This window comes from Antechinus flavipes, chromosome 1, assembly GCF_016432865.1.
Source record: "Antechinus flavipes isolate AdamAnt ecotype Samford, QLD, Australia chromosome 1, AdamAnt_v2, whole genome shotgun sequence".
Lineage (NCBI taxonomy): Eukaryota > Metazoa > Chordata > Mammalia > Dasyuromorphia > Dasyuridae > Antechinus > Antechinus flavipes.
In genome coordinates, this window is record NC_067398.1 from 506,569,943 (window position 1) to 506,595,061 (window position 25,119).

A 25,119-nucleotide genomic window follows, 5' to 3' on the forward strand; every position below is an offset into this window, starting at 1 on the left:
GATAATTCTACTTAATGAAAGGGTTTAAAGATGTTCTCTAAAATGTTCTCTAAAAGAATTGTTACTATAGCTGTTAACTCTCAAAGGGGTAAAGTAGCTTTCAACCTCTACCAATAATGGTTAGTTTAAAACCATCTGACCTGTTTGTGCTGAAGGTTGAATTCTAAAAGGTAACCCTTAGCTTTTCAGATCTTTACTTACTTAGATTAGCCTTGCCACTCTTGGGCACATTTTATAAAATAGAACTCTCACCTTTTATCAGGAAAATAATATTTTAGTGTGTGAAGCATTATACCTTTTTTTGGCAGCATCTTGCTTTTCACCTATAGAGATTCTTAAAATTACCACCAAGTGCTACAAGACTTGCATTTGTGTCTGCATGCCTCTATTTTTGTTGGTACACACCTGGATAGACATTTGATATTTGCTAAATTATAAGAGTGAATTATAAATGAAATCGTCCTATTTGCTTTTTAAGGATATTGACTATATTGATGTGGTGACAAACACATAATGTTTGAATGAAAAATAACTATCCTTTGGTCACTTTCAGGCGGGTAGGATAATAACTAATAAAAGAGGAAAGATAGATCTGTTCCAATTTTGGGTTATTTCTGTTTTCTCAGGTAAAGATAATGAGCTTTGTAATGTGAAGGATAGAATAAAAATGGTTAACATGGAATTGATACTCAAGATAAGTAAAAAAAATAGTAAATCAATTAGCTGTTCTTAAATTATATTGTAAGTTTTGAAAAAAATTGACAGATGTGATCATTGAGCCAATGAAATACTTTGGGAATAGAAGAGAAACGACATATCAGGACAAGAGAAAGATAACTGCTCCTTTTAATGGCAGGAAGAGAATGGAGATTGCTAACTCTGGGCTACTGAATTCCTGGAAGGGGAAAAAAAAAGCTATAACTTATTATTAATCATATTATTAGTGAATATCTAGAAAAGGAAGTGGTGATTACAAATAGCTAAGTTGGCTTCATTAACAATAGTTCATGCCAGACTAATCTTTTTTGTTGTTGTTGTTTAGGAACACTAAATTTGTTAATGACTAACTTGTGAGCGAAGAGATATTAAGTGTTAGAGGTGCACTTGGAAACTGACTCAATCCAAATTTTATTCTTTATCCATTGTATATCACAATGATACTTAATACAATGGTCTCAGAATTTTAAAATGTCCTTCTTTTTTGTTAAGTATGTTTAGCAAAGTGAAGGTATAATTTTTTTTTAAATCCTGAATACTGTAAATGCTTTCCACAATTGCTGTTGCTAAAACATTTGTATTGAGCATTCTTATGTGTATTTGAAAATAGTACAGTTAGCCTGATCCTTTGCATTTATGATTCATCAGAAATATACTTCTGGCTCTCAGCCTGCTCTAGGATATTGAAGTTAATGTTTATCTTCTCTTGGGTTATGCAAGCTAAGGAAATTGAACATCTGTTTTGAATAATTTGACCTTAAATCACATTTTAAAATAAAATCATGTGAATATTATTAATATTAGCAGGAAGCAACCAGGATATTCATTGATTTTTAAGTTTATGTTGCAGAGTAAAAATTTTAAAATCTATGTTTTAAAGTGAACCTTTGTTATATTTTAAGGAGCAGATTAAACTTAGTGTTTTTCTTTGACTTCTTTTTTCTCAATCAACATGCCTTTCTAGAGAAGATAGTTTAAAGACATAGCTCCAAAAATTGACATAAAAAGCCTGCTATCTCTGTGTGTGCGTGTGTATGTGTGTTTATATGTGTTAGATTTAGAATCCAAACACAATGTTCTTTAACTTCTAGTCATCCTGATTGCTATTTTCATTTGTGCAACCTATTAATTTATTCTAAAGAGTAGACTCTTTACCCAGAGATGCTCCATGAATATTTGATTGAATTTTGGAATTCAGCAAAGTTTCTCCAGTATTTTTTCATTCAAAGGCTGTCTTTGTTGACACTCAAAACTGAGAAACTTCCTACCAATGCCATTTTGCCATTAATTTTCTGTATTTCCTATATCACTTTCATTTTTTATAGTTTTCAATATGACCTTGACTTGTGCCTGAAAGGAGGGTAGTTAACATTCTCTGGGATAGGTCATTACTGTTCTATATTGGTAGTCTCTTATGTTTTAAGCTTTAATTAAGTTTAATAGCTGCGAACTACACTAAAATTTTTGAGACACCTGGTGTGATAGAAAAGCATTATTAGCTTTGGGTTCAGAGGATATGGATTAGAATTTTGACTTTGTCAAATGTTGCTTACTTTGTGACTGTGCTCGTCATTCTGTCTCTTGGTGACTCAATTTTCTTAAAAGCAAAATAATTCTAGAATATTCTAAAAATCTCATCTAACTCTCAAGCCTATGAATTTGTGGTACAGATATCACATGATTGGGATGTTAGAAGTAGAAGAGATAGCAGAAGCTACCAAGTCTTTCTCCTTCATTTACTTGACTAAGACTACAGAGCTAATAAGTGGGGAAGGCAGAAATCAAACCCAGGTCCTCTGATATCAAAAATAAACTCTTTTTAAGAGATTAGATCTTGTTAGGAGACCACATGGATGCTCTTAAATTGAAGGCTAGAAATTTGGCTGAGGACAAAGATAACAAATATTCCTTCCCTCCCAAAATGTTGAGTCCCTCTCCTAAAAGATATAGCAATGGATTACAGGCCCCAGGATGGGATAGTAAAGAGAAAAGATGCTTACAACAATAAGCTGGCTAAAATAAAGGGGATTGTCAACTCTATACTACTTCCTTCATCAAAGGAGAGGAAGTTTTGAGGGAGAGGTTGAAAGGAAGAAGTATTGAGAATTTAGAAAAATTTAACAACTTGGTCAATTTATTGACCAGCCATGATTCCAGAGAATCTATAGAGAAACATGCTAACCACTCCCTAACAGAGAGGTTATGGAATCAGTTCGGTTTGAGACATAATTTTAGATGTGACTGAATTTGTTTTGCTTAACTATACATATTTATTTTAAGGATCTTCTTTTCCCCTTTTCCCCCCTCCTCAAGTCCCTTTGTTTTCTAATGGGAGGCAAAGAATGAGAGAGAGATAATAAATTCTTAATAATTAATTTTTGTAAGAGATACCCTAGCAGAAGATTTTTCCCCCAGAATAAATAAAAGATGCACCTTTTTTTCAGACCTACTACATAATGATATAATAATTGACCTTTTATCTGCCATCCAAAACTATATATCACCATTGTGTATTGACTTCTTTCTGCGTTTGGTATTTTGCATTTTAAAGCTAAGTCAGTCATTTTATCTTAGAAAAAATGTCATCATTCTGCTGATCCATGATGGAGAAAAGGAGAACAGGGAGATGAAAGGGAGCAGTGGGTAGCTCAGAATTGACAGCAATTTGGAAGAATATGGAGAAAGCTTATATTGTGATGGCTTGTGCCATTCTGGGATTTAGAACCAAAAATAAGTCACTTTCCCAAGTTGTCAATCATCTCTTGATATCTGGGAAATTAAACCCTCCCTTAAGACGCTTCTAAATGAGTCTGTCTCTATTCCATTGTAGTACTTGTTTCATTTCCTGAGACAGTCATTAGTTTCATCAAATAATTAAAAGGTTGTATTTATTTTATTCTAAGCCAGTTCTTTACACATAAATTAGAGAGTAGATACAAGATATTTTCTAGCTAAGCCACTAATATGGTGCATCTAAATGATACACTGGAACACAATTTAATTCTCATTAAGAATTCACTTTTCTTAGAAAGGGGAAGCCCATTACTTTTCTAAATGGAACCCATAGGATTTCATCTGTTTTCCATGACATTCTTTGGTACTTATTGTCTTCCACTAACAAGTAGTCTCTAAGGTCTTTTACAAGATGACAGGGCATCATGTTCTGTATCTGCTGATGTGTTTTAGGTCATATGATTTATTTATGTAAATCTTTATAAACTGAGTCTAATTTGCCTTTTCTGTGCATTTTTATTTATTCAACTATAAATATAAATAATATACTACAAATGAAGTTCATTAACAGAAAGAGCTATTTTGTATGAAATATGGTATTTTCAGTGGCTTTTTATTACTTCTGGAATAAAAGAAAGGCCCTCTCACAATTTGATTCTAGCTTACTTACTCATATTTATTATTCATATTCTATATTCTGACCAAACTGGGCTTACTATTCCTAGGACTTGGCTTTCCATCACCTGCCTCTATTTTTGTGGAGACTAGTCCCTATGCCTCTAATGTTTTCCATCCTCTCCTTTACTTTTGTGAATACTTAGCTTCCTTTTAGTCTCAATTTATTGGAGTACTTGGAGTACATACTTTTCAAATGATATTTTTTAAACTCTTTGCTTGTATGTATCCTCCCATATAATGTAAGTTCTTTTAGATCAAACATTGTTTTTTGTTCGTTTGTTTATTTGTTTTTGCCTTTGTGATCTCCACTTTACAAAGAGGGAATAGCAAGTGGACCTGTAAATTCATTCTTATAAAGAATTTCCAGGTCATGGGAAGTCCCATCTGTATCTAGAGAGAGAGCTATGGAGACTGAGTATGAATCAAAAACATAATATTTTAATCTTTTTGTTGTTGTTTTTGTTTGTGTGGTTTTGCTTTTTTACTTTCTCATGATTTTTCACTTTTGATCTGATTTTCTTGCTCAGCATGATGAATATGCAAATATATATAGAAAAATGCACGTTTAATCTATATTGGAATGCTTACATACAAGATATATATTTCTGAAGAGGCTGCTCTCTAGCTAGATGACTATTGTCTGTTTATTAAATCAATCAGGCATTCTCATCTTAATATTTGGTCTCAAAGATACTGATAATCAATTGTTATAACTAAAATGACTTAGCAATCAAGGAGGCATGAAGTTGTTGATAGGCTTAGATAGATTTGCTCCTATTTCTGTAGCATCAAGAACATTTGTGTATATAGCTTCATGTTAAGAGATAGAATGTCAGATGAATGAACCCTTGGTTTCTCATCCTAGGAGCACAGAAGCCAGGAGGAGAAGAAAAAAATACAATGGTAGAGCACTTCATCTTTATAATATGGCAAAGGTTCTAAATTAAAGTATTTGCCACTCATTGGTAAGGTCAGCATATTTCAAGGAGCTATACTGTGTGTGTTGTTAAAATTTTGGTAGGAATACAGAAGTAACAGAAAGATATCAAGACCCAAACAATTTTGAATAAATGTTGGATAAAGAATGGGTTCATCAGCAGATCTGTCAACTTTGCTGAAAAACTTTAATTGGTGCTGAGGTTTTTAAAAAATGATAATGGCATGTCTTAAATTCTGAATAGTTTTTTTCCTTTGTAGTGATTACTCTCATGTCCAATTAGCTTCCTTCACAAGGCATTTTTTACTTTGTATTCAATAGAATTTGGTGCCATTTGGTTTCATCATTAGTAATCTCAGCAGTTGTAGTGAAAACATCTTAATTAGAATCATAGATAACTCCGGGTTGAAGGAAGACTTTTTATTCTAGCATTTTAAAGATAAAATTCAAAATAAACTTGGTCTTGGAACTAGCCTGGGAACTACCCTGGAGAAGAAAAGACTCAGGGGAATATGATGATTTTTCTCAAATATTTGAAAGACTGTTTTGTGGTCAAGGAATCAATTTTGTTATTTTTGGACCTAGAGGACAAAATTAGAAGCAGTCATGGGTGAAAGTTACAAAGAAAATAATTTAGACTTAATGAAAAAAATTAATATCATTTAGAGTGAGCCCAAGGTGGAGTAGATTCCCTTGGGAGTCAGTGGGTTCTCCCTCATTGTAGATCTTCATTGTAGGTTAAATAGCTATATTTTAAAGAACATTCTTTTTGAATATGCTTTAGAGCATTAGATAACCACTGAAATCATTTCCAACTTTGAAATGCTGTGATTCTGTTATGAGCTGAGTTCTGTACCATTGGAAGGAATACCCACATCAAGGTGATCATAGATCCCTTGAATTATAGTATACCTAAAGCACATAATTTAAAAAAGTGATTCAAATTCTATAGATGGGGATACAGTCAAAAGAAATGGAAAATTGTATATCTACAAGATATAATGAATCAGCAATTATATGAAAATTTTGTGTAATGTTGTCTTCCTCATTAGAATGTAAGCTCCTTGAGGGTAGGGAATAGCTTTCTGTTTTATTTATACCCTTGCTGGTTTGCACAGGGATGAAAATGTGTCAGCTGCTTAATAGATCTGCTTCCCAAGTAACCAAAGTTTAGTTCTTTGAACACTGAATGTTTATTTTAACCAGTTTTATGGCAGTATTTCCAAAATTTATCCCTTACTTTCCAGTGAATAAAGTTTTACTATTACTTGCATACAAAACAGCATGATGGGTGAAAAGAGGCATACATTGGAAATTAGAGAATCTTTCTTCATATCTAGAGCCTTCTACTTACTAGCTGTATAACTTTGAGCAAGTCACTTAACTTCTTTAAAAAGGAGGCCTTGAATTTGGAATTATGCCCAAAGGTCTATAACTGTATGTACTCTTTGATCCAGGAATCTCACTGCTAGGTCTCCCAAAGAGATCATAAAAAAGGGAAAAGGACCCAACATGTGCAAAAAATGTTTGTAGCAGCCTTTTCTATAGTGGCAAGAAACTGGAAACTGAGTGGATGCCCATCATTTGGAGAATGGCTAGATAAATTATGGTATATGAATATTATGGAATATTATTGTTCTGTAAGAAACGATTAACAGGATGATTTTAGAGAGGCCTGGAAAGACTTACATGAACTGATGCTGAGTGAAATGAGCAGAACCAGGAGATCACTGTAATGGCAACAACAAGGCTATACTATGATCAATTCTGATGCATGTGGCTCTCTTCAACAATGAGATAATTCAGACTAGTTCTAATGGTCTTGTGATGAAGAGAGCCATCTACACTCATGGAGAGGACTGTGGGGAATGAGTATGGTTCACAACACAGCATTTTCACTCTTTTTGTTGTTTGTTTGCATTTTATTTTCTTTCTCATTTTTGAATGATAAACAGGCTAATTTTAGAAAATCTTGGAAAGACTTACATGAACTGATACTAAGTGAAGTGAATGTAATCAGGAGAGCATTGTACATAGATAGTAACAGCAAAATTGTGTGATGATCAACTATAATAGACTTAACTCTTCTTAGTAGTGCAATGATCTAAGACAATTTCAATAGACTTTGAACAGAAAATGCCATCTACATTTAGAGAGGGAACTATGAATCAAAACATAATTTTCACTTTTTTGTTTGTTTTTTTTCTTGTCATTTTTCCCTTTTGTCTATTTTTCTTTTACAACATAACTAATATGGCAATATATTTGAAATAATTGTACATATATAACATCAGATTAGTTGCTGTTTGGGATGGGGGAGGTAAAAGAGGGAGTGAAAAAAAATTGACAATCAAAATATTACAAAAATGAATGTTGAAAACTGTCCTTACCTATAATTGAAAAAATGCTTTGATACTTTATAAAAAGAAGAGCTTGGATTAAATGACTTCTAGGATCCCTTCCTCCTGTTTTAAATCTGTGATCTATGAGCTTAAATTATAGGCTTTCAAAGTGTAAGCTTTTTGAAAACTCAGAATTACAATTATGATTATTAATTATTGTATATATATATACATATATATATATATATAAATCAAAGAGGCTTTCAGACATGTATTAGAAGCTTTCTGTCATAGGTTGCCATATAGTTTGATCTTGAATAGAGACTAAGAAGTTGGAGTGCTCACTTTTTTGTTGTTTGTTTTAGTAGGATGGTGCTATTAGGGATTGGCTATCACATCTCCTGTTGGAGACTTTTCTGATCACTGCTTCTTCATTCCTGCCACTGTTGAGTCAATTGATGGCATCTTCCATCACTGATCTTTTCTTTTCTGCTTTTGAGGTTTTCTCTTGCTTTTCAGTTTTTACACCCATATTTGTTCCTAGCCTTGATGATAATTCACCTTTTTTTTCCTAATGGCACAGACCTTTTCTTTACTGTTAGAAATCCAGAAGCCCTCTTGTGTTTCCATTTATTCTGTTCCTGGTTCAGCAGCTTGTCTATGGATGCTTGAGATGGCTAGAAGCATAACTGAAGTATTAATGATTTTTTAAAACAAATATGACAGAATTATCTTTTGTTCACAACGAGGTACAAATTGCATATGCCCAAATATGTCACTTCTGTAGGAATTCTTACACATTTTGTTGAAAAGTATCTGGGTGGATGTAGTTATGTTAGGATGCAGGACAGTCTGTCCCCCAGAAAGAGTGACCAGTGTACCTGTGACCTGGTGGATGCTGGATCACAAGTTCCTAATTCCTTGAAAAAAGGATGAAATGACAAATATGTGGATTCCCTGATAAGATAAATCTTCAGGGGGAAAAAGTATCCCAGCCACATTACCCTAAGGGTGGTAGACAAGAGAATGGGGGCAGTGCATTGACTGAAGGAACCATCACCAAAAAAAAAAAAAAAAAAAAAAAAAAAGAATCTGTGCTTCCCCCAAGCTATCTCCACTTTAAGCAAAGTTCTTATTACCCTGTTTTCTATACATCTCTGAACTTACATTAGCAATGTAACTAATCAGTGCCCTGATAAATTGTGAATAAGTGGAGGCTTTTATTTCATGTGCATAAAGCTAAGGGTTGCAAAAAATATGCAGCCACTATGCCAGTTCTATGATGGAGATGGGGGTAGTGTTGTGTGTGTGTGTGTGTGTGTGTGTGTGTGTGTGTGTGTGTGTGTGTGTGTGTAAGCAATTTTATATTATTGCTTCAGTTGCAAAGTTATTTGCTGTGCTAGTTCTTGTGGTAATTGATCACACTATTACTTGATGCTCTGGCATTCAAAAATTTGATAGGATGATAAAACTTGGAGAGGCTGTATAGGAGAAAATTAAAATAAATAATAGTATGTAAAAGGTACCCTATGTAAAATGTCCTAATAGTTGCATTTATTTAGTCTGAAAGGAGGAAACCTAGAGGGCAAATTTTGTAATGGACATAAAAACCATAAAGTTTATCAGGTAGAATAATTAGGAATAATTAATTTTATTCACTTATTTGATTAACCAGAACAGACATTAGCTGACTATGCCCCGATAGTAGAAATTTTATTATATTCACTGAGCAAAGCCTCTCATATGTACCAAATAAATCATGCAGTTTCCAAAACCCCTAAACTCCAGAGCTTCCAATAGACTAATACAAATTATAATGATAGGTTAGAAAAAGGATAACTAATTACATACAGTTATTACTGCTGTCACAAACAATGATAAAAGATGGACTAATCAAAAGCATTTGCCACTAGATATGATTAAGCTAAATTTAATTCCCTCAAAAATTCTAAGATGTGGACTTCTTGTATGCATATAACAGAGTTATTCTAATTTCAGGAGACTCAGATAATTATTCTTAAAGACCTTCAAAGTCTAAATCTGAAAACTGTCACTTTTTAACAAGTAGCTATCAACTCAGAATCCTTTTCAAATGCCTACAAGGTTTTATTCACTACTTAGATACCAATGACTTCAGGGTGTTTTGTTATCTGAACACAAACAGAATTTGTGTGTTAATTTGCATTATGGTTCCTTTTATTTATATGCCCAGTTGGAAGGCTTATGTGGAGAAAAAAAAATAGAGAGGTAAAGAAGGAAGTACAGAGGGAAACCCAATTACTCTTTGAAAATGCATTTTCTCACAGTCAAAACATTGAAACAGAAGGTGAAAATTAAACATTCAACCATATAGAAGAATTTCTAAAAACAGATGATTTGTCTGAAACTGAATAGAAAAAATACATAGAAGTCTTGAAAAATAGTTGGTGAGTTAATTCTTGTTTGGCTATAAAGGAGCACAGGAATGATAAAATAAAGATGGTTTAAAAAAAATCCTTTCTCAAAACCTATGTTAATTTTGATGCAACTTCAGTTTGGTTGGAGAAATCACTATATAATAAGGCTGATTGGAACTCAAGGTGACTAGAGAAAATAGTAAGAAAGCACCTAGGTGTTTTTGATGAGGTCCAGTAATCAGGATGAGAGAAATGATTGTATGTTCTTGGGTAGTAAAAGAATTAGTAGATGTGATTCACTGAAACACCGTCAGTGATCTTTCTTTAAAAAGTATTTTGTTGATTTTTTTTTAATATGACTATCATTTCCCAATTACCTTCCATTGAACCCTCCCTTTAAATAAAAAGCAAGGAAAACAATCCAGTGCATTAATCATGTATCTCCACAGACTATATCTCAAACTGATACCCAGGCAGTATCCTGGCTCAGGTAGAAGAACTGGTATTTTGCCTCAATTTGCTAAAATTTTAAAAGTATGTTTAAAGCTCTTTTGGTCTTTTAGTTATACAGAACTTCGTACATAGTTGGCAAGAGGAATTAGTTAAAATAAGAAGCTACCAGATGTTCTGCTTTTCCTCTCCTATGTCTGTATTCCAGGTAGAGCTCCTCTTCTGTCAGCCTCCTGGTCCTCACAGTGGAATCCACACTTTAATGGCCTGTATCCAGGATTAACAAATTGATGTGGGAGTATTTTGGCTGCCTTTGGCCCTCTGCACAGTTTGAGCTACCCTTGGCCATAACAATTTAGATTTGTGACTCTGGTGAAGGACAAATGCCCTAATTTTCTTTCTTTTTGTGGGGGGAGAGGAAAAGCTACTGATTGTTGTTATTGTTGTCTCCTTGAGAGGGTGTGTTCTATTTTTTTTTAATCTTAAAATTTCTTTTCATACCGAGATTAATAAAAGCAAACATGAACATTTTCATACAATGACAATAACAAAGAGAATTGATAAGAAAGTTTGAACTTCAGTTACACATTTTTTTTTTTTGAAGTACAAATTAAGGGAGTAACAACATTGCTATTTTTATCTTCTGCATTTTTGCTTACATGTATGCTGTAAAATTCATTTTTATTAACATCTTTTGTTAAATATAGAACACTTAAAAGTGGGGAAAATAAGTGGAATCTCTAATTAAACCCATGTGACTTTGTTCCAGAAAATATTATAGATTATATTAATGAATTTTTATTCCTCCAGACTTTTCTCGGTATGAAGATATAGCCAGATTTGCACAATTACGATTACTTGGTCTAGTATTCAGAACTCTGTAATTTACTAAGGATGATTTTTCTAAGTTAAAATACAGAACCAAACCTACAGGTTTTTGCTAGTGGTAGATATAGAAAATACAAAAGTCTGGCTGACTGGTTAGACAACAGTGGACTGGTTAGAGAACAAAGGCTTTGATTCATTCTTGGTAAGGGGAGGACTGCCCTATTTTCAAATAGCTATTGGGATTTTCTTTTTCTTCAGCTCTGTGGCAATGAATAAATGAATGAATAGACAAATAAATAAATAAGAGTAGTAGTTTGTTTTCTGCATAAGTGCTTAAGTGGCAGCTGAGGTAACTTGGAGGTAACTGACTATAACAGTGTAAGTAATGGACTGGAAAACAGGAGCCTTAAGGTTCTGATTCTAACTCTGTCACTAACTTTTTATGGAGGTCTAGTAAAGTTGCTTCCCCATCTCTCTGTGACCTGTTTTGCATTTTTATTAAATACCACCTTCAATGACACTGTGACTAATAATTAATAGAAAGGAATTAATTATTCCATGGATGAAAATGCCCTTCTTAAGTACTTATTTTGAACTAAGCACAGTGAGTGCTAAGGAATACAGATAGAAAAACTGATTCTGTGTCTGCTATCAAGAAGCTCACAATAGAAGCTTAATTGTAGAGTGATATCATTTATAAAGGAATCATTTTCAGGGCAGATAGAAAAATCTAGAAATTTTAAGAGTCCTACAGCTGGTGTATAAGACATAATCTAGGGATATCTGGAGTGTAACGTATATGAGGGGGAATAGTGAGAGATGTGTTGGAACTGTGTTTAATAACAGCACATAAAAAAGTGTCCTTTTCTCCATCAATATGACTTTTTAATAGTGACCAGAATTTGTGACTGTGGATGTAACTGCTTTTTATTTTATTTTGACAGGCTCTTTTATGTTGGTTAACACATCTGGGAGGCCAGAATTACAAAGGACACATCTTCTCTTACCCCAGCTTAAAGAAAACGACACCCATTGCATTGACTTTCACTACTTTGTATCCAGCAAAAGTCATTCCCTTCCTGGGCTATTGAATGTTTATGTAAAGGTTAATAATGGTCCTTTGGGGAACCCAATCTGGAATATATCTGGAGCTCCTACTGGCACCTGGAATAGAGCAGAACTGGCAATTAGTACCTTCTGGCCCAACTTTTATCAGGTATACTTCACTTTTCATTTATAGTAGAAAATGCTTGTTAATTGATTAATTGAAATATGTTAATGCTTTTAGCCTAAAATATATATTGTTGTTTGTTATTTTAAAAAGGCTCTCTTGTTTCTTTTGGGAGGGTTGCATTTTTACAATCTAAAATGAAGTCACAGTATCTTTTCAATAAGGTACATCATCATACATACCTTCAAAGAGGAGCTTTGTTTTTCCAAGATTATTTCTTTGTATTAACTCTTTTGAAAGAGACCTGTTCTAGCCAACTTTATATGTATGATAATTTTTTAAGTAGTAGGATAGAAAGGAGAAATAGGAAGGACCTGGGAAGAGTAGAAATAAATACCCCATTGTTTATTTCATATTATTATTTATTATACATACCTGTATGTATAATACCTGAGTTCACATTTGGTTTTAGACACTTAATTTACACACAATTCAGATAAGTCACTCAATCCTTATTTATTTCAGTTCTCTCATCTGTAAAATGGGGGAAAGTGGAGAAGGAAATGGCAAACTATTTCAGTATTTTTGCCAAGAAAACCTCATGAACAAAGTTCACAGGATCATATAAAGTTGGACATGACTGAACAATAACAATCACGACATATGGCAAATATTAAAGTAATACCTTTGCTTATTCATTGCTACTTATTACTATTTATATTATAATTTAATAAATTATTTCATCTCAGTATGGGAAGACTTCTAGTCATAAATATCCATCTACTTTTTTTTGTAATGGAAATGAATAGATCATAGATCTAAAGTTTGAAGGGAACTCAGAGGCCATCTAGTCAACTCCATAACTTTATAAACCGAGAGCCAGAAAGATTGAGGGATTTGCCCCCAACTTAAGAGCAGGCAGTAAGTAGCAGAACAGGGATTTAATTATAGATCTTTTGGCTTGAATTTCAATTCTCTTTCCACTGTAGCCAAGCTCAGTGGTCCACACAGTATTCACTTAAGCTACAGTTATTAAAACCGTAGGACATTTTCATCCTATTTAACTCTGATAACTTTGGCTCTGAAGACTGCTAAGTGACAGTTAAGAGCTTAATTTTAAAAATATCTATTAGTATAAGTAAGCTGGGATATAATCCAAATTGAGCCATTTAATTTCTTTTTATTTAAAAATGCTTTCTACATCTGGCTGTGAAAGTCAACTATGCTAAAGGGATGGCTAAATTTCTTGACAACTGGGAGAGATCAGACTTTGTTTTTGTTGTTCTTGTTGTATTTTTTATTTATTTTGTTAAACATTTCACAATTATATTTTAATCTGGTTTGGGCTGTACTCTTCAGTTTGACACCTGGACTAAAGAAGAGTATTTGGCATCTTTGGACTATATGATCTCTAACACCCAACTCAATCTGTTCAATCTTATGACTATTATTATATATTATTGTGAATTATTTTGATTGCTAAATGCTAATAATATTAAATACTAACAATACAATATAAGATCTCCATTAAAGTCATTCAGTAGCTATTGGTTGCATTTTTTAGGGAATGATGACATTGTATATTTTTCCTTTCAAATATTTTCCTATAACTATTGTGTAAATCTATTGTTTCAAATACTAAGTAATTAGAAAATATAACTCCACTTTCACAGTGCTAGTCATTCTTTTGTCTAGTGCTTTCTTTTTGTAATACACTCTCTCTTCATAGAGTTTCTACTTCAGTAGGAAAGAAAAGACATACCTAAGAGGCTTTTTGGGGAAGTTTGTAAAAGGGATAGATTATTTTCACCAAGTGAATGAGAGATACAAGAGAGAAATCATTGATGATGTGTGACTTGAATTGGACCTTGAAGAATGGCAAGCATTTCATTAGATGAAGCTGTGAGGAAGAGAAGTTGAAGAGAAGACATTTTAGCCACAATGGACAACCTGAGCAAAGTCATATTTAGTTAATACAATGTCCAAGAGGAACCGGACTCCTCCCAAGGCCTGTGTAGAGATTGTAGATTAAACTGTGTTAACTGAAGTTTTAAGAACATGAAGAGAAGGAAGATGAAATTTATATCTTGGAGCTATTATGTTGGGAGTATTTTGAGCTTTTACATAGTTGAATAGAGAGCTAGGAAATTTACTAAGGGCTTTCCCTCAACAACCCTATGGTAAGGTAACTAGTATAAATACTGTTATTCCCATTTTACAAGTGAGGAAACCAAGGCTCTCAGTTTGTGACTTCTCTAAAATTATATAGGTTGTAAATGACAGACCTATAATTTAAAGCAGGTCCTTTGACCTTAAGTCTAATGCTCTTTTCATTATATCACATAATTTACTCTCAATATATATTAAATTAAAATTATGAGTTTTAGCAAGAAGTAGAATTTAATATAAATATTTATATCTTAATATACTTAAAAAAATATTTTAAAAGGTTTTTTGAGCTAACTTACAATCCCTAATACTAACTAGGCATTGCTAATAGAAATTAAAGATAATGTTATATGATCATATTAATAATAAATGTCTTCGGCATAAATTCTCTGAAATTTTAAAAGTATAATAGAGTCAGGGCCTGCTGTATATAGTCCTACATTTTTTGTCTGAAGAATAGTTGACATCAGCATTTTACATGTTATTTTATTGATCCTGAATGGATCATCTGGCCTCAAATATGTTTTCACCTTGTCATAACTACGGTGATATGTTGTCTCTAGAAGGCATAGATAGATAGATAAATAGATAAGGATAAATATATGTGTATACATACATATACATATGTATATATCACCTTCTCATAACTACATTGAAGCATTGTATCTAGAAGGTCTATAGATATATGATAGATATGTGTGTATATACACACACACACACACACACACACACACGAATGCTAAATGAGAGGAAGTTAAAATTTAAGCATCCATCAACACATCACCAGAGATTATTAGTTCTTTAGATTAATTGGAGAACAATCTCTAGGAGTGTAGTACAGGTAAGAAATTTTTAGGTGGCCTAGTAGACAGAATACTCGGCCCTCTATCTGGAAGAGCTAAATTAAAATCCAGCTCTGAGCACTCACTAATTGTGTAATTCTAGAACAGATCAATAATCTCTATTTCCCTCAGTTTCCTCAACTGTAAAATGCAATTGGTAATACTTAAAAGAACCTCAAAGAGTTTTTGTAATAATAAATGGAATAATATTTGTACCTCTTTTACTATTTGATCTAGTTTGTTTTTAAGGTGTTATTTTATTTTTCAATATTTTTCTCTCCTTTATTAAGCTATTTACTATTTTTTCATCATTTTTTGCATCACTTTTATTTCTCTTCCCAATTTTTCTTTTGTTTCTTTTGCTTGATTTTCAGAATCCTTTTTGAGATCTTCCATGGCCTGAGACCAATTTAATTTTTTTCTTGGAGGCTTTGGGTTTAGGAGCTTTAACTTTATTATCTTCTGACTGTATGTTATAAACTTCCTCATCACCATAGTAACTTTCTTTTTCTGTGGCTTGCTAATTTTTCTAGCCTTCTGCTTGACTTTTAACTCTTTGTTAAAAGTCTTCCAGTTGTGGAAGATTCACTGTTGCAAGCTTCAGGGATTTTTGTGCATTTGTTTTCAAAAATACTTCTAAGAACCTGTAAGTTTTCAGTTCTTTCAAGGTGTTATGATTCAAGGAAAGGTGTGTTTACCACCTGTGAAAGACCCAAGAACTCTCTTCTGTCCTGGAACTCTGAGGAGAGTCCCTGCTCCACTGTGGCTTCAAGTTCTGATGTTCTGGTGACCTGGATCCAAGTATGGGGAAAAACAACAGTATCCTGCCTCAGTGTAATCTCCTTCTGATCAGTTGTTCAACTCCCTTACTGTCTGTGAGTCTATTGAGGCTGGAAGTAGCCACTGCTGTGGCTCCCAAGAACTAATCCTTTGTTTTCATTCTAGTTATTTGATTAACTTAAAATCTTGCCACTTAAGTGGATTGTTTACTATTGATAATTATGTCAACTTAAATATGGATATGAAAGGAAAATATTATAGTATTACAGGTCCAGAGTTTGAGTGCATCTAATACTTTATTATTGAAGGCACTAAAGCCAGAGAGATTAATAGTCATTAGTGGTAGGTTTGATATGTAGTTTTGACTCCAGATTCAGGACATTTTCTATCTGCCCACATTTGTTGTTGTTGATATTCAGTTGTTTTCCAGCTTTGTTTGAAAATTTTTGACCCCATTGAGGGTTTTCTTGGAAAAGATATCTGGAGTGCTTTGCCATTTCCTTCTCCATTTTAACAGGTGAAGAAACTGAGGCAATGAAAGTGAATTAAGTTCCCCAGGGTTACACATCTAGTAAGTATCTGTGATCACATTTGAACTTAGATCTTTCTGACTCCAGACCAATGCTCTATCCAACTACGTCACTTACCTATTCCCTTACTACACTGCTCTCTAAAAATAAGAAATTATACTATAAACAGGGATATGTGCTGGTAAATATTTAACAATGAACTCAGTGTATGTGTGTATGAAGGGAGATGTGCTCACAATATATTTTACATTTAAGTCATATTATTAAATAGTTCTTTTTAAAAGTTTTAGTAATCACCAGAACAATAAATCGAGTTCTGATTGCATCCTTTGCTGAGGGACCTTCCAGAGATTTATTTTTAAGCTTGAAATATCATCAGGTCAAGTGCTTGATATCTGATTTTGTACTGTGCCTAAATTAATTTTAAGCACTTCATTCATGCTCATTAGCTTCAAACATTCCATTATTGTTGGCCAGCAGACTGTTATCTGACAGCCATCAATCTTTTGGACTTTGCATCTTGGTTTATATTTTAGTTTAGAGGGTAAACTCAGACAAAATAGCCTAATGCAGGGGTGGGAAACTCTTTTCTTTCTGCCAAGAGCCATTTAGATATTCATAATATCATTTGCAGGCTATCTTATATCAACTTATAGAACTCAAGCAATGGGAGATTGTTATACCTATACCTCATTATTGCCTAAAATTGTGTTATCAGGGACAGACCAAATGATTTGGCAAGCCCTATACAGCCTGCTGATCATATCCCTGGCCTAAGGAAATAAATACAACATTCCTAATTCAAGATAGTCTAGGCGGTATATTATATCATTTTCAGGTAGCCTGGAAGTCATTACTCCATTATCCCTAAGTCTGTGCCACATTATTCCCCTCCTCAAACAGTTGGAACCCAAATTCATTTGGGACAAAGGGATGAAGGTCTCATCTTCTGGACCTACCTCCTGCTAGAAGGGACCATGAAGCTATCTCTGCCTAGCAGGGTCCAGAGTGACAAGGGAAGATGAGTAATTTAAAGAGACTGGCAATGGTATCCAGGGGGTGTTGAGTCTTGGGATCAGTTAGGGGATGGGATCATTCATTCAGCAAGTAGTTGGAGGAACATGGCTTGGGGTTTAGAAGAGACAAAGTTCACAAGTGGCTAGGTAGCTTGGAGGTTATTACTTCATCATTCCTAAGGGCTGCCCCACATAAGTCTCAGCATTGAAGAACAGAGGGTCCTATCTCTACTTGAAACTTTCAAACCACTCTGTGACCAGAGAGTTAGAGGATAAAGAGTTATTATATTGCCCTTTGAATTTATAGTTGAGGAGTTAGATCTTATCCTAATTGCTTGAGTAAGTCATGGAGTATAAACTTCTTGAAGACAGGAAGCACATCATTTAAAATCTTTCTATCTTTAGTACTTAGAACATTGCTATGCATGTTTTGCTAAATATTGAATTGAAATATGCAGAATACTAGCAAGCATAATTTTTTTGGTTTCTATCAGCAGTACATATATGGAAAATGTTTTATTTCTAAATACTTTTTTTAAATTGTCATTTGTTGATAGAATTGAATAATTTGTCATTTTGGTTCAGGTCTAAATTTTAGAAGCTTTTATTTATTTGGTAGGTTGTCAACATAAATAAAGACAAATGTCCTCTTTATTTTTGATAAACAATGTATTTTTTGGCATCCATAACTTTCATAACCTTTCCCCTCTTGTTATTTCCAACAACCACTTAAGAGAATTTTAAAAGATTTCTCAGCTGCTACATAGAGGTATTCCAACCTGTAGTCATTTATGCAGCTTCTACTTACTATATATGGCAAGCTACTGTGTATGCTACTCTACAAATCACAATGGTAGCCTGCATGTAATACAGGTAATTGCAGGTTAATTACTGTTCATTAAAACTTAAATTGTCAAGTATTTGGTGATTAAGATACATTTAATTCCTTAATTAATGCTTGTTCTAATTGCTGCTACTTAAAACCTGCCCATTAGCTAGAGCTGTACCAGTAGGGAAGTGTGGGCTACCTGCTTTTTCATCAGAGGAGGAAACCTGCTGAAATACCTGCTTCCTTTGATTTACACATCAGCAACTTAATGCTTTTTTTAAAATGAAAAGGTTCCCCCCTCCACAGTGGCTTTCTTTGTTATACTAATTTTTTTAAAAAAGAAAACACTTTGCATCTTTGATTTTTATACACTCTTATTTTTATTTTCTCCTCCTAAGCCAGAAACAAGTTATCCAAATCCACAGGTTTCTGGGTATCCTCAGAGAATCCAGGCTTCTGATTGCCCTGGACTTTCATACATTGAAGAGTTCTTTGTACTCTTGGGTCCATAAGAATTGCAGTTCTTCTCCTGGGCCAAATTAATTATTTATAATTTTACATTTATTTTTTATTGTTTTATGGTTGTTATTATTTTTATTTATAGTGAATAAATTGAGAAAACATTCTCAAACTTTGACTTTGTATCAGTTTGTGGAAGTATTTCCAAGCTTCTCTATTTTGATTAGACTCCATGCTTCTTACTGCATAGTAGTATTCTATTACATTCATGTTCCACAGTGTGTTTAGCCATTCTCTAACTAATGAGCATCCACTTTGTTTCCAGCTCTTTGCTACTACAAAAATGGTGTTATAAATATTTTGATATATTTAGAACCTTTTTTGGTGCACTGTTGGCCTCTTTATAGTACATGCTTAGCAGAATAAGTTAGAATAGTCTGGGTTACAAAGTATGGACATTTTAGTGCCTTTATTTGCATAATTCCAATTTGCTGTGCAGAATAGTTGTACAAATTCACAGCTTTACAAAAAAGAAAGGGGATAATGTTAACATTATTTTTAATCCCTTCTTTTTTTCAAAAAAGAAGAACCAAATAAAGGAGTCAAATGTGATAGCAAAAATGGTCTTCATTTAGCCATTATAGCCTCCTAATTAAAATGGATTCTCTTGGATGAGTTGAAGGATTCTGGGTAAAGATTAGGCTTGGATTCCATGTGAACCGTGTTCAGAATTCTTTTGCAGTAAGAACACAAAGGAATTTGCTCATAAGACTAAGCCAAGATTTACCCTTTACTAGTCTGATATCTTTTCTAGTAAATGAGGACTTCAGGGAATGCAGATAGCATGATCTAACCCATCTTTTGAAATATGACCTCTAGTTTTCACTCACTACCTTTTTATATAGTATTTGCTTTCAACTCAATTATTCAATATTTTAAAATTAAGTCATAATTTAGCGTGACAAAATTCATGTTTGAATTGCCCTCAGAGGTGGTACTTTTCTGTTATGCTGTCCCTATACTCAGAAGTTGGAGGTGTGGTAGGGGAATATTACTCCAAAGCAACCAGGGACATTATTCACAATAGCTGCCTCTGAAATCTAATTGTGTCTCAGAATGAAAACTGATAGGAGCCATGTCTAAGAATTGATGAGCACTGGACTTTGAATAACTGTGGTCACATTAAAATTGAGCCAGACCTGATACTTGTACAAATAGTAGATTATAATAAAAGAGAATGTGTGTAAATATTTTTCAAATCAGTTTTAAACATCTTTTTGAGAGTTTACTATGTATTTTGATTTTAAAGTTCCCCCATTTTTTCCTCTTCTGATCTATGAGAAAATTTTCCTTCTTCCTTGGGTTAAAGCAAACGCTACCTCGTTCTTTTATTTTAAATCATCTGTGATTCTTGTGGCCAACCAGAATAAGGATTTTTGACTTTTGTATATTCTGGGGTCCTTCATTTTCTCTTTTAGAGATTAAACCTATGTCTGGAAGAAATCCTAAACACTCAGCAAAGGACAATTTCTCTCAGTCTCAGTTTTTTCACTTATTAAAAAAGGGGGAGGAGGGATGATAGTATCTATCTCACAGGTTTTTTAATTAAATTAAATTTTTTATTTAAAAAAAATTGTGATGAAGTGTGATAATGTATAAATCCTATATATATAAGGCTTTGAATCACAACCTAAGCAGCATCCTGGACTTTTTCACTATCTCTCACATGCCATCTGTTTCCATGGCCTGTCAATTTCAGCTTTGCAACATCTCTCTAATATACCCTGCTCTTTCCTTAGCATTGATAATACTCTGGTATATGCCTGTATCATCTCATACCTTAATTAGCTGCAATAACCTTTTATTATCTTTGCTTGCCTCACATCTCTCTCCACTCTAATCTATCTTCCATTCAATCTCCAAAAATGATTTTCCTAAAGTACAGGTTGAATCATGTTACCTCCCTACTCAAGAAAATCCAGTGGCTCCCTGTAACTTTCAGATTCAAATACAAAATATATTTGGCATTCAAAGCCTTTCATAATTTATCCTCCTCCTACCTCTTCAGCCTTCTCATACCTTAGTCCTGGACTGGTACTTTTGGATATAGTAACATTCACTTCCTGCCAGTTCTACAAGCAAGTTTGAGGCATTTTCCATCTCATCTCTAGACATTTTCTTTTACTCGTGGCTGGGATATTTTTTCTTCCTCAATCTCTGCCTCCTAACTTCTTTGACTTTCTTTAATTCTGAGATAAAACCCCACATTTTTTTATTTGTTGGTATTTTTTTAAAATTTTAACTTTTTATTGACAGAACATATGCCTAGGTAAATTTTGATAACATTATTCCTTGCACTAACTTCTGTTCTGACTTTTCCCTTACCTCCCTCCACCCCCTGCCCTAGATGGCAAGCAGTCTTATACATGTTAAATATGTTATAGTATATCCTAGGTACAATATATGTTTGCAGAACCGAACAGTTCTCTTGTTACACAGGAAGAATTGGATTCAGAAGGTAAAAATAACCCGGGAAGAAAAACAAAAATGCAAACAGTTTACATTCATTTCCCAGTGTTCTTTCTTTGGGTGTAGCTGCTTCTGTCCATCATTGATAAATTGAAACTGAGTTAGATCTTCTCTTTGTTGAAGAAATCCACTTCCATCAGAATACATCCTCATACAGTATCGTTGTTGAGGTATTTAATGATCTCCTGGTTCTGCTCATTTCACTTAGCATCAGTTCATGTAAGTCTCTCCAGTCCTCTCAGTATTCATCCTACTGGTCATTTCTTACAGAACAATAATATTCCATAACATTCATATACCACAATTTACCCAGCCATTCTCTAATTGATGGACATCCATTCAATTTCCAGTTTCTAGCCACTACAAACAGGGCTACCACAAACATTTTTGGCACATATAGGTCTCTTTCCCTTCTTTAGTGTCTCTTTGAAAACCCCATATTTAACAGGAAATCTTTCCCAACCCCCTTTTATTCTAGAGCTTTTCTTCTTCTCTAAATCATTTCCTATTTATCCTATATGTAGTTTGTTACATATATTAAATTGCAATGTAATCATCTCATTAGAAAGTAAGCTCCTTGAGAACAGGGATTGTCTTTTGCTGTTTTTTTTTTATATCCTCTTTAGCACAATTCTTAAAATATAGTAATCAGTTAATAAATGTGTATTGATTGATATCAATATGAGATATTATAATTATTATTACTGTTGCCGTTGTTTAGTATACCACCCACATTTTATAGAAGAGAAAACTAAGGCTCAAAAAGTTGAAATTGACTGCCTAAAGTCAGATAGTTACTAGGAAGGGACTGAACTGGATTTTCAATCCAATTTCTTTGATTACAAATCCCAAACTTTCCCACCATATCATACTGCCTACATCCTTACTTTTTTCTTCTTTTTAGTGGCAAGGCTAAACAATAATTGTGATATTTATAAAAACTTTGCATTTTTAAAAAATATAAAAAGTGCAAATGCTAGAGAAGGAAAATTAGCCTGTTAAGGAAAGGGGCAAAGAAAACAGATGCTGTAATTTATCACTAGAACTGAAAAAGGAAGTCGGTCAACAAGCATTTGATAAGCACTTAATATGTGTCATTTTTTTAATACAATGCAAATTTGGATACTCAGAGAGGAGAATTTCCATCAGTTTGAAAAAAAAGAATAAAAACCAAAATATTGCTTTATATTTCTTTTCTAATACATCTTATTATTAGCAAATTTATGGCTATTTTGACCCACATTTTGACCCAGAATTCTTCATGACTACTCAAATCATTCATTATTTTTGGCTCTTTAAGGCCAAAGTTAACTTTTATTGTTTTTCTCAGTAGGGAAAAAGGCTTTTGGTGAAGATGTTTATAGACAAATGGGATAGCTTTTTTTTTCTTTTTTTGTGTGTAAACTTTGAAACATGATAAGAAACATAGCCATATAAAATGTAATTAGTAAGATTATTTAGGGCAGGGATTATTAAACTTTTTCCACTCACAACCCCTTTTTGCCCAAGAAATGTTTACATTATCTAGATATATGGTTATATAAAATAGATCTATATATTTATATATAGATATATAAAATAGGTGTACAAATGAATCATTTACTGATAATAAATCATAATTTCATGACCCCCACATTCAGTCATGAAACTCCATAGGCGGTTGAAGACCACAGTTCAGGAAACTGGGATTTAGGGTGTCTAGGAAGCCTTGTTTCTTTTTGTTCTAAGGAATAGACAAGTGGGTCTCACTAGCATTTTTTCAGCACAGCCAATTGTATTGGTAAGCAAATCCTCTTTCTTTGCTCACACATAGCATGGGAAAATGGAAAGAATGAAAAGCTAATTTTGCTCTTCATTGAAGCAAGGAGGATAAGGGATGCTGCAATGTAAAACTGCTTCTCTATTTCCTGTTTGTCAGGTGTCTGAGGGATAGCCTGATGTAAAACATCTACCAGACTTGCTTCTAGAGTTGCTTTTCATAAGCAAAAAGGAAACTAGTGTTTTAACCAGTTGTTTCCTGACTTGACAGCTAATTCTATCTACCATTTCCTTTCCTTCCCTCATCCTGTTATCTCTGCATTTTGCCTCACTAGCTGTTATTTGGACTAATCAGTCTCATATATTACTTGCAGATGTTGTCAGATGTAATAAAATGCAGAGCTTTGAGAGAATCAAAATGTTAATGTTCTTCTGACAAGCCAAGTCATGAGTGTGAAAAGGATAGTGGGGAGTACTGAATCATGGCAGAAATTATATCAGAGAAAAAATAGATGGTAGTCCAATCTTAGATTTCTTTTTTTAATTAACCAATATTTAAAAAAAAGGTCTATAATACACTAATGATGACTGAGTTATTTTTATTTTCTCAGTTAATCACAGTTCATTTGGAATTAAAAGGAAAGAGCTTTATGCAAATTAGCATATTAGAATGTGGTAGAAAGAATTCTGTACTGGAAGAAAGAAGACCTTGGTTCAGAGAGTCCTGACTCAGACTATAAACGATTGTCATCTTGGAGAAGTCAGTTAATTTCTCTTTGCCTCAGTTTTTCTATATGTAAAAAATGAAATAATATTGATTCAAGCTCCTCCACAAAGTGATTGTAAGAAAAGAATTTTGTCCATCTTAAAGAGCTATATAAATGTAAGTTATTATTACTATTTATGTTTGCTTTAGAAAAATTTTAGGAAGCTCATCTCTTTGATGTCTGACTACCACCTCAGAACTTTGATTACTTTTCTCTAGTACAGAAGTACCAGATGAAAGAATTCACTTCATGGAAAATGCTTACATGGTGGTCAGAAAAAGTGAAAACAAGGACATTCTCAAGGTCTTTCTTAAGAACTTTAGAATTCATTGTTTGACAGGGGAGACACTGGCACAGGACTGCCCAGTGTGGTGTACCCTCATCAGAGAAGGTGCTGTGCAAAGCAGAACTGAATTAGCCCAGAAGAAATGCAAGAAATGCAAAGTTAGAGAAACCACCCCAGATGTTCATAGAGACTACATTTCGAGCTTATATTGGTCTGATCAGCCATTTGGACATACTGTAACTTGACTCTTAACAAAATGATATCATTTTGATCTTCTCTGAGAGTGAAGGATAACAACTAACCACCCAGATTGTAGATAGATTATTTAATGGGTCAGACTGCCTTTTTCCTTATCATTCTGTTTCCTAGTTGGTTAAAGGTTTTGTATCAGAATTTAGTTGTTAATTATTTTATTTTAGTAATTGACTACATTCCTATTTGTCTTGTATTTTATGAATTATGCCATTTCTTATTAGAAAATGCTTTTTATTAGCTAAAACGAAAAATGTTTTAGCTTTATCAGCAAAAATATGTCTTATATACATGTGTATGTGTGTGTGCATGTGTATGTGTGTGTATCTAAAATAGATAAAAGGAACAAAAATGTGAAAGAGATAGAAGAGTAGTGTTCTTTGTGTCCCTTTTGTAGCTATTTTCTGTATGTGGTTCATCTCCTGGTAGAATGACAAATATATTACATGGTATCTTTTCTGGCTGTCATAGGTTATTGTTCTTGAATTATAACTCTCATAGGATCAGAGGATGTTATTGTTGAAAAGGTCCTTAGAGATAACATAGTCCAATCTTACTTTACAAATATGAAACTGCAATTGTATGAGGTTAACTGACTTGTCCAGGGTCTCAAAAAGTTGTTGATAGAAATTATATATTCCAGAAAACTT

The 25,119-nt window shown here is 33.4% G+C and overlaps 1 protein-coding gene across 6 annotated transcripts in view; it reads left to right on the forward strand.

Moving 5' to 3' along the window:
• PTPRM (protein tyrosine phosphatase receptor type M) overlaps positions 1–25,119 on the forward strand; it is a 966,854-nt gene that overhangs the window by 349,843 nt on the left and 591,892 nt on the right. For all 6 annotated transcript variants that reach the window (XM_051970436.1, XM_051970437.1, XM_051970431.1 and 3 more), the window contains exon 3: positions 12,026–12,297. In XM_051970436.1, coding sequence (XP_051826396.1) covers positions 12,026–12,297 — 272 coding nt within the window. The remainder of the gene's footprint in view (positions 1–12,025; positions 12,298–25,119) is intronic.